The 16,134-nt window shown below is 30.4% G+C and overlaps 1 protein-coding gene across 5 annotated transcripts in view; it reads right to left on the bottom strand.

Annotated features, from left to right (window-relative positions):
- Positions 1-10,338: 10,338 nt before the first annotated feature.
- LOC139513474 (unconventional myosin-Id-like) overlaps positions 10,339-16,134 on the bottom strand; it is a 47,986-nt gene continuing 42,190 nt past the window's right edge. For all 5 annotated transcript variants that reach the window (XM_071302027.1, XM_071302028.1, XM_071302023.1 and 2 more), the window contains 2 exons: positions 13,253-15,570; positions 10,339-12,677 (listed from right to left, as the gene is read on the bottom strand). In XM_071302027.1, the coding sequence (XP_071158128.1) occupies positions 15,411-15,570 (160 nt within the window). In that variant the 3' untranslated portion in view covers positions 10,339-12,677; positions 13,253-15,410. The remainder of the gene's footprint in view (positions 12,678-13,252; positions 15,571-16,134) is intronic.

Here is a 16,134-nt window from a genome sequence, read left to right as displayed (position 1 = left end):
TATGCTTTTGTCTTTGTTTTTATGTTACTTTTAAAGCTAGACTAGCAATCCAAAAATAATCATGTTTTTTTTAAACGCTCTTGGAATGAATAGTTATTTTTTTTTAAATTGATTTAGTCAACCCTTTTAAATTGGATGTACTTTAAAACAAGAAATAATTTCATCAATATACGAACTACATTGTTTTACCATCTCGAATAAGTTTTTGATAAAAAAAAATAATGAAAAAAACAAAACATTTTGGTGATTGAGATAAATAGTTATTCGGTTTCAGCTTTTCAACAGTTTTGATACTCAAAATCAATATTTAACGCTGTTCTTAGAACTGAAAACATCCAGAAATTAAAGTCTTTTTGAGCATCTGGCATACAAAAGTTCAATCCTGGTATTTGTGATGATTTATTAACATCCACTGGGTCAATCATACTGCAGGTGTAGGTTTTCTCTCCATTTATTTTAATAACCCAGTAGTCAACACTTCTGTTATAATATAATTTGTTTTTTAATTGTCATAATCATCAATAAAGTGTTTACAAACTTTTATCTAAATGCTAAAAAGGGGTTGATTACCTAATCAATACTAGTATTTGAAAAAAACAATTTCAGCATTTGGGTCTTTAATGTCAATAAATATCCGAAACAGTGAAGACATAGTTAGTTTCAGTTTTTGGTAAATAATAATAGCTAGAATGATTTAAAAACTTTGTAAAGTCCATTTAGTAGGAATTGTCCGTTATGAATTTTTCTCGGAGTTTTGTATTTTTTTTTTATTTTACCTTTTTCGTACGCAGGATGAAGTTTCGTCTGTATAAGATTAATTACTGGTGATATCAAACGTACATGTATAACGCATCATTGATGCGATATTTTTAGTTGGAAGAACAATTTCCGCCTTAATTGGCGTGATAATTTAGTATGGCCAATTAAACAATGATAGATTGATTGTTAAACGCAACGAATGACATGTTCTTTCACATCGAGTCCGTGCGTACTTTCAATAGCTGTGACTTTGTCAAAAACATAATGTGATTCGGTGGTAGCTAATATGACATTTTGATATTACTCCTTTCACTATTGACGTCGAACACTGCGTAAACAGATAATCGCAAAAATCTAAAAATTGACAGGTAACAAGCTAACAGTGTGTAATGGTTTCATAACGAGTCGTGAAAGCCTATTTGAGCTATAATGAGTCAATAGTCGAGGGTTAATTTTTCATAATTCGGGGACACTCATTCTGAAAATTATCACAATCAAATTACAACTACACATCATGATAAGAAGCATACTTGTGTTATCTAAAAACGTGGTAATGCAAATAGTTGAATAATGGTATGTCTTATTGCAACTAAAATTTGAAGCCCAACAAGCCGGAATCATTTTTCATCATTGTCGTAACTTATTAATGAGACGATATTTTTGAAAACATAATTAATAACGTTATCCATTGGGGTGATAAATGGTTATATAAGGTCAACAAAGCACTAACTATGCTATCTTTGTTATGGTTATATAAGGTGAGTAAGGCAGCAATTTTAATATCTATGTTAAATTTTACACAATTAGTGACCTATAAGCAAATGGTTAGTCTTAGGTTTGGTTTGTGTTAATTTGTTAAGTATCATGAATTTAGTAAATATTTTTATCTTTGTCTTCAAAAGTTCACAACTAGGCTACTAATCACGTATCAGCATTGTATTAACATGGTACTGTCAAGCTTATCTGATTAAAAGTACTAATGACGATATCAGGTTTTACATGACTTGTCCCATTGGCAATCATACCATATCTTATTTTGTGTATCTACGCTTTTAAACATCCGAGTTTTTACATCATAAAACACTTGTGTTTTGACAAAAGTAAAATCACAAAAATACTCAACTCAAAAAGGAAAGTTCCTAATCTTGATGTTGATAATTTAAGGTATCAAACTTTTCTATATCATAATAGCATCACATTCTATAAACGCATGTCTTGTATTCTAGCGTTGAAGTGAAAGTCACTTCTCAAGTCAGAAAAAATCACAGTTCAAAATGCTTATATTTCCATTATTCAAGAACCATTTACTTTGTATTCAAGAATTAAAAGATACTTAATCTATATTAAGTAATGTATAAATCAATCGTAACAAGTCATAAAGCAGTTCCTCCCAATCCTTAAATGTAAGACAACATAGCCTTACCGATGTTCAAATCTTATAAGTCGCTTATAAATCAAAGGAATTATAAAATGATGATTTGACTTTTATACACTGCATCAAATATATGAATGTTTACATATTGTATTTTTTTTAAAACAGAATACTATATGTATAATGATATTTTGGGCCGTGCATTGTTATTCAAATAATCATATAAATATAAAAAAGATCCAGGAGGGACGGTCAAACCCTAATAAATTGAACATAAACTGACAACGCCTGGCTAAAAATGAAAAAAGACAAACAGACAAACAATAGAACACATGACACAACATAGAAAACTAAAGAATAAGCAACACGAACCCTACCAAATACTAGGGGTGATCTCAGGTGCTCCGGAAGGGTAAGCAGATCCTGCTTCATATGTGGTACCCGTCGTGTTGCTTATGTTATAACAACTCCGGTAAATAGTCTAATTTTGTAGGTCACATTCATGAAAGGGAAGGGGATTGTATATACGACGTAAGGAATATAACAGATATCTTTTGAGAAACGGTTATTCCATAAAAGTCAACCAACTTGTGATGGCGTCCGTAAAATTTACGAAGGGATGAATTCAACTTCACCATTTGGAACTCTTGGTTTAATAGCTTCCTTGTGAGCAGCAACCCTCTATCAAGAAAATCATGATAGGAAATGCAAGCACGGGAATATCGTATCAATTGGGAGATATATACCCCGTATGCAGGTGCTGTTGGAATGTTGCTACTTAGAATTGGAAAGTTCACAATTGGAAAGCTAAAATCAGCTTTTTTGTCGTAAAGTTTTGTTTTCAAACGACCCTCATTGTCAATTTCTAGATGTAAGTCAAGATATGAGGCCGCCTTAACTCATATGTTATAATTTGAAAATAGGTTGATGTCTATATTACTTAAAAATTAAACAATAATGTCTTTTGATATGTTTGAAACGTTTTTCGGAGACCTACAAATAATAGCCATATTCATTAAAGGTCAACTTTTGTTGAGGTAATTAGTATTTCTGTTTCTTAAAAAGACTGTCAGTAGTTCATATTCAAACCTGTGCAATACTTTGTTAAAAGACCCAATCGATTTACATCCACAATCGAATCACTTTAGTCAATCTTTTATCGGGGACTAAAAGCCCCCCCCCCCCCCCGTTAGCGACAAGTGCTATAAAAATAAAAATGAAACGTAAGTTTGATGCGTCCAACGTGTATATTTTTAATCAATTTAAATCAATAATACTTTTATCCTTTATTCCTTGTTACGGAGTGCAAAAAGAGGGACGAAAGATACCAAAGGGACAGTCAAACTCTTAAATCTAAAACAAACTGACAACGCCATGGCTAAAAATGAAAAAGACAAACAGAAAAACAATAGTACACATGACACAACATAGAAAACTAAAGAATAAACAACACGAACCACACCAAAAACTAGGGGTGATCTCAAGGGCTCCGGAAGGGTAAGCAGATCCTGCTCCACATGCGGCACCCGTCGTGTTGCTTATGTGATAACAAATCCGGTAAATAGTCTATTTCGGTAGGTCACATTCAGGAAAGGGAAGGGGATTGTAGTTACGACGTTAGGAACATATCCGATATCATTTGTGATACGGTTATTCCATAACGGTCAACCAACTCGTGATGGCGTCCGTAACATTTACGAAGGGATGATTTCAACTTCACCATTTGGAACTCTTGGTTTAATAGCTTCCCTGTGAGCAGCAACCCTCTATCAAGAAAATCATGATAAGAACATTGGAACTGTCTAAAATGTAGGTGAGGGTTGATTAACAATATAGGGAAGATTTTCAAATATCGAAGTTTTCCATAATGATACAAAATACTGTATTTTTCAATTGGTATCAACAGTTTTAAGAAAGAGTTATGAACATTTTTTTTTTTACCTCAGAATTATAAAATACCAAGTTCTTCTGTACTTGCATAAGACAGATAATTAAATTGATGAATAAATAAGTTTATATTGTCATGACACTTATACGGTAATAGCATTAAGCAGTGACGATTACCGTATTATTTAATGTTTTACTCATTTACTGACCATTTATCGAATGGTGGGTAGCTATTCGACCATTGATGTTGTTTACATTAATCTGTTTAGTATCAACTTTATTGTAGCATTTATCTACGTCTATCATAGTTTTAAATTTGCATATAAATCATGTGTCGACAACGTGTAGACCATATCTGATTTCCATTTTGACATCCCGTTAAACTAACACTCATCCAAGACTATAGAGGGCTATATTTGTTTTTATAAAGAAACCACCTATCAATTCAATTTCATAACACATTATTAGTTTCATTGCATTTGGATTTTGGAAAATATTATTGATCCACGCATGTTGAAATGTAAAAATATTTTCTGCGCCAACTTTATAAACACCTATCTGGAAATTGACAATTTAAGGATGTACATATCTGAGAACAAAAAAAAACATTTCTAGAATTAAACTTCTTTTCTTAACCTGATTTTTGGCTGTCAACGAATAATTGGTAAAGATAAAATCATATGGTGGTGCATTTCTTTTTTGCTACGGCCTTTTTAAAGTATCTAATTTTTATGACTTTTACCTATTTTTGGGCAATTCGTGAAAAAAATACGGTTTCACAATTAAACTTTTGTTCACACTTTAAATAAAGATGAATTGGACCAATCTGAATACATTTAAATTAAAAAACATATCGGTAGATGTTACCATAGTTTAATGTTTTTTTTTTTATATGTCAAATGTACAATGCTATCAATTTTTGTCAATTTATGATTTTTCTCTGTTTTAGAACAAACTGCATATTTTTCACGTCATAAACACTTGTGTTTTGAATTGATGTTGATAGTTTACCTTAGCTGTATTTGGCAAAACTTTTAGGAATTTTGGTCCTCAATTCTCTTCAGCTTCTTACATTATTTTGCCTTTTAAACTGTTTTGGATTCGAACGTTACTCATGAGTCTTTTGTAGACGAAACGCACGTCTGGCGTAAATACAAAATTTCAATCCTGGTATCATGATGAGTTTATTAACTCATCTATTCCTTGTTACAGAGTGAAACATTGACACTGTCTTAAATATTTCGTCTGCAAGCCATTGGTCCACTACTAAATGGTCTATTCTATTTACTAGTACACTTGGTACAATCAAAAACCTGATACTAAATTGTTCAAAAAAGGCCGCTGAAAATAGCGGAGTTAATTACTTTGGAGTGTTAAAAATTTGTTGGAAGTACTTGATAAATTACATGCTTATATTGGTGATTTTGAAATTTTAATTTTTCTACACTATATACCACTTTGCCTCATATTATTAAGAAACAAAATACACACCGAATCAAATAGATACTAAAGAAATGTATCCTGTTGAACTAACTTTAAAGAAAGCAAATACCAACAATGAACACTGCCCTTTTCTCGAGCTTGATATATCGTATCATTAACGGGAAGCTTAATACCAAAATTTATGATAAAAGAGAAGATTTTTCATTTCCTATCATAAGTATCCATTTTTAGATGGCGACGTTCCCTTGTCACCATCTTATGGTGTTTATATATCTCGACTTGTACGATTCGCTCGTGTATGTAACAACTATTTCAGTGAGAGAAATTTATGTATTACTGAAAAATATTACACCAGGGTTTTCGATATCACAAACTAGGCAAAACATTTACTAAATTTTCGGTAAATATAATTCAACATGCATACATCTTATACGTTCAGGTATTTCACAATCATCCTTTATGGTATTATTCTTTACAAAGCACAAAATGTCGGCATTCGCCTCGAAAGCTAACAAAATCTCTAAACAGACTGATCAAGAAGGGATATAGTTACGATGTCAATCAGTTTAATTGAGGTCTGGAGTTGGCATGTCAGTAACTGCCAGTAGTATTTTTTTTTTATATATGCGACATAGTCATTTTGATTAGATTCTTTAGTCATCTATTCTGACATCAGACTCGGACTTCTTTCAAACTGAGTTTTACTATGCGTATTAATTGTTGTGTGTTTGGTTTTTTTCTACATTGGCTAGAGGTATAGGGGGAGGGTTGAGATCTAAAAAGTATGTTTTACCCCGCCGCATTTTTGCGCCTATCCAAATCAGAAGCCTCTGGACTTTGTTAGTCTTGTATGATTTTTAATTTCAGTTCCTCGTGTATATTTCGGAGTTTAGTATGACGTCCATTATCATTGAACTAGTATACATTTTTGTTTAGGGGCAAGCTGAAGCACGTTTCAGGTGCGTGATTTTCTCGCTGCATTGAAGACCTATTGGTGGACTTCGGTAGTATTTGCTCTTTGGTCGGGTTGTTGTCTCTTTGACACATTCTACATTTTCATTCTCAATTCTATGGAGGGTTGATTCTCAATAAAGGGAAGATTAAATGTTGACATTTTCCTTATGATAGAAAATACTGTTTTTGAATTTGTATCAAAAAATCAAAGAAAGGGTTATGAATAGTTCATTGCTGACCGCTGTATTATACAATACTATGTCCTCATGTCCTTGCAGCAGACAGATAATTGGATTTATGTATAAATAAGTTGGTATTGTCATGACACTTATACAGTAATATCATTAAGCAATGATGATTATCGTATAATTTAATATTGTACGCATTTACTGAACATTTATCGAATGGTGGGCAGCTATTCGACCATTGATGTTATTTACATTAACCTGTTTAGTATCTTTATTGTAGCATTTATCTACCTTTATCATAGTTTTAAAATTGCATACAATTCACGTGTCATCGAACGTGTGTTTACCATATCTGACAACAACTTTATAATATTTCCATACGGTTAAACTAACACTCATCCAAGACCATAAGAGTGCTATACTTTTGATAAAGAAACCACCTATCTATTCGATTTCATAACACATTATTAATTTAATAGCATTTTGATTTTGGAAAATATTATTGTTCACGCAAGTTGAAATGTAAGATGTTTGCTGTGCCAACTTTATAAACACTTGTGTTTTATCTTGAAATTGATAATTTAAGACACATAAAATTTGTCATTCAAGAACAAAAATCTTATCTGTGTGCTCAATGTATTTTAGAAATACGTTCATAAATTTGTGTTGTATCTGTTAAAATAAATCTGCACCTTCAATTGACAAGCCAATAACTGTAATACGAAAGAGTGAGATCAAATTTGATCCCCAAAATAAGTAAAGACGCACGATGTCAACGCGCATCTTCAATTCTTTTGAAACATTTGGAAAACAGTTCAGACTAGCATTCCGAAAGAATTGAGGAAAGTTAACGTACACAAAGGAAAGCATGAGCCGACAAACATTCCTGTTATAGCTTTGCCGGGCGAATTTGCTTTAAGGATTCCATGGAAAGGACTTTTCCTGTCTTCTTAGTTGATCAATTTTCGAGAGTATTTACTTCTGTTTCGCCGAGTTTAAATTGGCCTTTGTTAGCGGTACTATTGCTTTCTAGGGTCTGGTAAATCAATTTATTGATAGCCTAACGGAGCATACTAAAGAAATGTTGTCTTAAGGTAGCACAATACAAAGATTTTATAACTACAACTCCCAAGTTTTAAAATGCTGTAACTTTCTTAATAATGCTTGAAAATTTATAAAAGTGGTAGTTTTGGATAGCTAACAGATTACTCTTTCAAATAAATGCAATGTTAGTATTATGCAACAATTATGTAACCAATTATAATGTTAACTGTGTCTAAAATATTTTTCACCAAATTTCCACTTTCAAATGAAATTAGCTTCTGCATAGGTATCCCTAGAGGGTTGATTTTATTATATGTTGTTCCTATGGCCATTATCTACAAAAGGGTGTCTCAGATTTCAGATAGAATGTATAGAACAAATTTTACACGTAATTGAACATTATCTTCTTTTATGTGGTTAGGATGTTTACACTAATTAGAGATTTATGAGAGAATGGAACACCATAGAGACAATCTGAGACACCCTTTTGAAGCCCATGATGTGTTGATTAAGATTCCGTTAAAATTTTTAGTATAGTTAAAGAGATGATAGAGCTAAATTCATTCAAGTGAACTTACCTAGATTTTGCCACTAATTACATAATAATTGATTACATAATGATTGCATAATAAAAATATTGCATTCATTTAAAAGATTATTCTTTTATCTATCTATATATACCTCTTATATTATTTTCTATGCATTTATAAGAAAGTTACAGCATTTCAAAGGTTAGTGATTGGAAGTAAAAAAATCTTTGTATTGTGCTACCTTAAAAAGGCTATTGATGCCTTCAATCAAACCGTGACAATCGTCCAATTGTTATCCATGTAGAAAAAAACAAGTCGCCTTTGTACGAGAATGACGAGTTTACTGTTGTAAGGTTAACTTATCCAACGCAAAAAGTGAGCAAAGACGGTAGTAAATTTTTTTGTAAGCCTTTAAGACAATAACAATCAAAACCAAGGAGTAAACAAAGACTCAAAAAACCAAAGGACATTTACATCAACAGTTATAAATAATAAATAAGAAACAACACGAAATCCACTAAAAAACCGGGAGTGAAATCAGGTACTCCGGAAGGGTAAGCATTTCCTGTACTGTATACGGCACCCGTCGTGTTATTTCTTTGTTCAGTTCGGTAATGAATTGACTAGAGCAACTTTCACCAACATACGCAAAAATTCAAATTACTTTTGCATGTTCAGTTATAGTTGTTTCATACAGAGTTTTGAGATCATGCATTGTTCCTCAGTCTTCCGGATAATGATCTTTTATATCACTCATATGGCTAGGAACACAGTGTTCTCTTGAATGATTTACATGAAACAATGGATGCTATTTTGATATGTTCATACCATCTAACGTCTAGTTCAAACCGAATACATGTTATTTCAATTAATAATATATACCTAGAAAAAATGCTCACTTCTGAATTCGTTAGATAAGCATTTTACATCTCGACAATCAATGTCTCTTCAGTTTTGTTCATTGCTAAACTATCATACAATTACACTACCAATTTTGAAATCCTTTATTCATTTCAAACAAAGTGGAACAATAAAATGTTGATTGTTTGTTTATTTCAAAATTAGGATAATTCTTTGATGTGAACTTTGTTGACACTGCTACCACTGATAGAAAAGGTATAACCAAGTCTCACTTTTTTAGGACTAAGATGGGTGAGTAACAATTTGTGGTTCGTTCACATTTTCAGGTCAATATTCTTTATTCAAGTTTTTCTGTTAAATAAGGGTAAAATATAACAGGAATAATAAAGATAATTGTACCAGTATAAAATTGTAAATCATAAGCTCTAAACTAATACCCAACATATGTGGAGTATGTGAAGACATAATAAATATTAGTTCCAGGCTAAAGAATTTGAAGTTTGTTACGATAGCTAATGCAGTTGGTCAAGTAGCCTTTTTAACTGGAAACTGCACAATCATAGTTGCCAAAATATCCCAAAAGCATGAGTTAAAATTTCACAAGGGAAGGAAAACATATTTATTATATTTGAGCTTAATTTCAATTAGGGCTTGGAATCAAATACTAAGCTCGGCACAAAAAGTGTAGATGTTAATGTCCATACTACTACAAATGTATATTATGTGGTTTCTCAAAATCTTTAACAAACAAAATCAAAGTGCTTGTAAGCACCAAAGGGTAACGAATGTGATAATTTATCAGTGGGTAGATTAAAAATATTGCATTGTCAATAAAGCATTGGTTGTAGATGATTCAACTAAAATTCTAGACAATGGGAGATAACTCCAATTTTTAAAGATGACTTTAACAATGACAGCATTTATATTTTTAGACCAGATATTAGATTCCTGCACCTTGCAAAAGTTATGTAATTTTCTTGACAGGTGTTATATTGTTTTGTGTTGAATATCTGAGCATATGTTTACGTTGATAACCCCATTTAGAGGATGTATAGAATGCTATGATCAATGCACTATATTTTGTGTATCAAAAAGGTAGCAATAAATCTTGGAAGATTTATACATTCAAGTCAGTAACATAGGGTTTGATTGCATTTCATGCAATCTTTACCCAAAAAGGATGGAGTGTTTGAAAATCAAATTCTTAGCCTCAGCTCACCAGAAAATTACCATAGACTTGTACACAACAGATAATCAAAACCGGCTCAACACATATTGTACTATGAAAGAAGAAATAAGCTGTATGTATGAAAGTTTATTCATAGCCATTTCAAATATGCATAATAATATATACATATAAATATATACCATATAATCTTACAAAAACAATAAAATATATGTATGTAAAGAAAGCATAAGCCAGAACTCCTAGCATAAAAAAAAACATCCCATGCCTCATAAAGAAATTGTCAGGTAGATAATCAGATCTAAAATGTGGATAAAATTACCCCATGCAAAACATTTACTGAATCATTAAAGGAAGACAATTTATATCAATATAACTTCAGAATTAATGGACAACAATTTGATCTGAATGGTAATATAAGCCAATAATAGATTAACTATACTTTTGAATTACTAATTTGGTGATTGTTACTTAGTCAAGTCTTTTGACTGGTCAAACTTTTAAGAAGTTTAAATCATATGAACATATTCATTCAAAAAGGAACTACTTGGTTCAACAAGCTATATACCAATCATAAATTTTATGTCAACTTCTATGATTTTCCACCTTTAAGATAATTGTGCTACAATGTAAATAACAGCAAGCAAGCAATTTTTTGACAGCAGAGACAATCTAATTAAAAAAAGAAAGAATTCAAAATACAGACTTTTAAAACATTTTTTTTCAAAGACTAAAGACTTATAACATTGTCATGAAGAGACAAATTTACAATTAAAAATAACTGAATTAAAATACTTCTTAACCTTCCTATTTAATTATTAATTGTCATGAATGAACATATCTATGCACCAAATATTCCCCATAACCATCAAATATATATCAAAGAGTATAAAAGCCTCACCGAACTGTTAATAACACATGTAGATAATAACCAGTCATAATCTGCCCAAGGGACACTGATATATTCTACTTTGTTACTATATTGAAAATAGTGTTAATTAGAGACATTTAAAAAATGGGTGTAAACATGTGGATTTCTATCTGTGAATGAGCAGAAATTATCACAATTGACAAATATATAATTCAAATTAACTCTTAAGTAAAGAAAAACAAATATTTATATAAGTGATAAGAACAAATTAAAAATTGATGTATCATAATTGAAATAGAAGTCAATATTTATTTTTAGTCCCAAATGAAATGTTTCTAGATTTTAAACATCCCTGGCTTGGAAATGTGTAGGTTTGAGACTTCCTGATGAATATGAGTCAAATGCATGAACTTTTTATGAACTTTTTAAGTCATTTTTTTACTTATATAACTGAATTTCATAATGCATGCAGGAATTTTTGTTAGAAAGTACTTAAATATATTTTCCATATTATTACTGAAATCATATAAAATGCTAAAATGACATTATCTGGTATGAATATGAAAAAAGTTTCTGCTGAATGAAGACATTTACCCCTGTATCTATAAGAGGCAAATTTGTTTCATTAATATAGGTTATTTGTTGTGCTATCTGCATATTTATTCTTACTAAGAAATGAATTATTGACTCTTTCCACTAAATCAAGGATCAATCATCACAGAAATCACCTTTCAGGTAAGAAAAATTTTGAATAAAAATCATTTTATAATTTTAGTGCTTAGAAAGTGCTTTTCTTAATTTAGCTTCATCAGTTAAACTCAAACTTAAAATTTCCAAGACCAAGGAAGTACAAAAACCAGAATACTATAGGACTTAATAAACATGTGTAATCACTAGGCTTTAATATAAAAGGAACGTCCTAAAATAGCTGTTTAGTATATTTTGCTATATTACTTTACAAGGATTATTACAAGCAACTATATACTTTAAAAATATATAAATATATGTATAATTTACTACAATATATAATGATACCTGAAAGATACTGCTTAACCTTAAAAACTGATTTAACCAGTTATGGAGATTATTGACACGTAAAGTAATATGTAATAATGGTAAATTGATTTTAATGAAAAAGGTTAAATGATAAGGTGTGACACTTCAGCAATATGTGATGATTGAAAAAATAAAAACCTAAGAAAACAAAAATACATAAAAAAATTCAATAATTTGTATATGTTAAACTAATATGGACAAAGCTGATGGCATTCACACATTTCTTTATTACACTATAACAAATGAGGTGAATAGGTTCAAGTGATTATATATGAGGTTGGTATAAAAAATTATTGGTTTTCTGCCACCATGAAGAAGGATGACCTTTTGTTATTGTTTCTAGTTTCATCTTTCCTCTGAAAAGTATTATATGTTTTCATTGGTTTCATAATCATATATAATCACACCTCACTGTTGGTCTTTCAATGAAAATATAAGTGTTATGTGAAAGTTTTCACATAATGATTAGAAACTACAAAGTACTTATGTTAGGTCCTATCGTATTATATATTTTAGTAGTTTGTTACTTAAAGTCATAAGAAACCTCAAATCAAAAAAAAATAATGCATATGTTTTTTATAACTCAATGGATAGTTTTCATAGTAAAACTTATGTACATATACTTTTTTCTGAAGAAAATCCTTTAATTTATTCATATTTAGAAGAAGTTTACTTTATTTGAATTGCTTCCTTCCAGCAAGCAATTCCCCCGACATATTTTCCGTATGCAAGGTGACCTCAGTGTGACCCATCTCGTAAAAATCCGGTGACCACAATACGCATGGATGTCCTTAAAATAAACTATTATCTGAATTTACATGTTAAACACGTGCTCAATTTCCATGCTTTTTTGTTTATGTTTCGTCAATTGTTGACAAACAGGTGACAATCGTTAAACTTCGGCTTCAAAACACGAACTTTAATTACCTGCCATATTTTCATAACAACACTGACCGATTGAAAAAAAACTTGACGATTATACGAAATTTACACGAAAAAAATTAAAAATTTGAGCACAGAAGACTAAGTTTATGATGTTTGTATGCATTGGTTTAAGAATTGGAAGAACATTATTTTTACCGGTCACTCGTTTCTTATGACTTTAAATGAATTTGACAAATAGATGTTAACAAAACAAATATCAACAAGTCAATAAAATAACAAAATATATGTAAATATATTAAAAAACGTTCCTGATCTCAATATTATATAACATGTGACCATTTGATTTAATTAAATGACTAGCACTTAAGTAAATGATATCAAATTATTGTACACATTTTACTTTAAAAAAGTCTTTTCAGACCTTGAAAATAAGTTTGAAGTTCAATGTAGTCAACCAAAAACGTTTCTTATGCAAGAGCTGTATGTTTTGACATTACAACTATCTGAAATAGTCAAACACAGGTTATGAATGAGATAAATCAGATATTATATTTGGAAGTTGTTGAATCAGTATAGGGTAAGCATCATATTTATCTAAGAAATCCTTAGGAATACATACAAGTTTGTTCATATGGCAGCAGTTTGTCAATAAATATTGCTTGTTTAATAGACATGTTTACTTCACATTGGAAACAATATGGCATCTTTTGTATTGCATTCAAAATACATCAGAGCCTATACTGACAAAATATTAAGTAAAATCTTAATGTAAGGGAATGAGGCCTTAAAATGATTTAAAAATCGAAAGAAAATCATTAAACAAATAGGCTCTCAATGTCATTAGCCATTTTCTTTCATAAAAAGGTCTGCTGATATTTGCAAAGATATAAAATGACTTTTGATCAGGATCTGCACATTGACTAGTTTTTCAAAAATAACAAAACAAATACACCGTAATGCTGCCTGTAAAAGCTTGCAAATCTATAATTTTCTCTCAGAATTACCTATTTCTATACAGGGAAACTTTTCTAAATAAGAAACAGCTTTGTCACAAGCTCTTGATATGCTATCCTTAATTTTTAACAACTAAAGCACATTATTTCAAGTTAAATCTACTGGGGAATTGTATCAAACCTAAGTTTTTATTAGCTGTATTCAAATGTCATTCCATGAATGGACCAAACCATTTGTTTTTAACTTGATGAATTAAGTCCTGCAATTCAGAAACAACAAGTCAAAAGACCTATCAAAGTCAAATGGAAGTTCACATTCCATGATCCCAGCACTGTCTTAAAACTTCTTCAAATTGCATGGCTACAAAGTGAAACCTTGCATTTATAAGTCACTAGTTCAAACAACATAAAACATATTTATGACTGATAATTCTTAATATTGTAAGTCTGAGACTTCTTGAAACCATGTCCTTTAAACATTTCATGAGAATAAGATAAAGCACTTTGACATAAAGGCACAAATAAAATAGAATTTATAATAAAATACAAAAATATAATGATAAGTAACATAGTTTTCAATATCAACAATATCACATTAATAAAAATCTACATTTGACTTTTAGTGTTTTGGAATGATTTCATTGTTGCTATCTTATTCAAGTTTTTATAAGATTACTTTTATATTTAAGATGAAGTGCATATATTGCAATAATGAATAATCTGCAACGGTGTTAGGGTAGGATCTTTATTACCAAGACTACAGTTTCTTTATCAACAAAAAATACAAACTAACTTTACTTTTCATAATTACTGTATCTACATTGAATAAAAACAATTCATGAAAAAATAAAACCTTATTATTTATCACTTGAAGTCCAAAAGTAGATTGGTGTTTGAAAAATATTTTTGAAAAATATTGTTTTCAAAATTTAACCACATGGTTCTGGCAAATAGCAATTCCAAAACACTAATCAGATCTACATTTAGTTTGAACACATATATTGTTTAATTATGATTTATAAGAATATATACATATATAAACTCTACTCTTAAAATCTGATTTTAGTACCATCTATGCTGTATTGTACATGAAAATTAGAATAATTACAATGCATTTACTTTGGCCTTCCAGAAAAATTTATCAACATAAAGAAACTAGAATGAAAAAATAATGTATGGTATATTATCAATTTCTTGTCCTTCTACCCGAAAACTTTCATAAGCATATATTTAAGCCTAAAACTTACTTTTTAATTAATATTTCTAACTAAAATTTATTGAAGCACTTTTTTAATTATATATCTCCGCTAAATGTACCCACTTTATAATGATTTGAGAATGCATGTTCTAATTCTTTGCACCACTATGCATAACAATAGGAACATTTAGTACAGCAAAATAAAATTTGATTTCTACGTTGTTCATCCAGATTCTGGCCACAATAAAGCAATGTCTACGCCATCTTTCTGGAATGTTGGACCACCATTGTTAGCTGTGGGACGCACATTAATTGTTCGTCTCTTCCCACCAAGCATACAAGGTATTGGTTTTAATGTCTGAACCTTCAGTTCTCTGTTAAATCTATAAAGAAATAATAATGTGTTACTGATGCATTTATTCCATTATAAGTTTAAATTACTATATTTCAAATTAAATTTAAATCTTCCTTCAGACTTTTATTTTTGCCGATGTTGTTGGTACAGGGAAACCAAGAATTTACAAATTTTGTACAGGAATGTATGCAGACATTGCCAAAACTACGAAATTTAATATCCAGGAATATGCATGCTTTCCTCAATCAATAAAAATTGGTACCTATGAAAATAACTGAATCCACAGTAAAATGGAAAGATCACCTGATGGAAGAGAAAGTTATATCACTTACCACACTCAAGGCAAGAACAATACCACAGATGAAGTTTCAAGCCAAACTTAACGATATCTTAGACAAAGGAACTATGTGATAATTAAAAGCTTTGCTGAGTGCAGCCTGATACAACTGCAGATGTCAAACCTGAACAGTTGGGGCAAATTTGGACACAATATTCAAGCTTTATACTGTCTGAATTTGGATTATGATCAATTATTTCTTTTTTTACATAATATAGGTTTCTGACACAAAATAAATTTGATCAGGGATCCTAC

Source organism: Mytilus edulis, chromosome 2 (assembly GCF_963676685.1).
Source record: "Mytilus edulis chromosome 2, xbMytEdul2.2, whole genome shotgun sequence".
NCBI lineage: Eukaryota > Metazoa > Mollusca > Bivalvia > Mytilida > Mytilidae > Mytilus > Mytilus edulis.
This window is presented reverse-complemented; position numbering and strand designations above follow the sequence as displayed.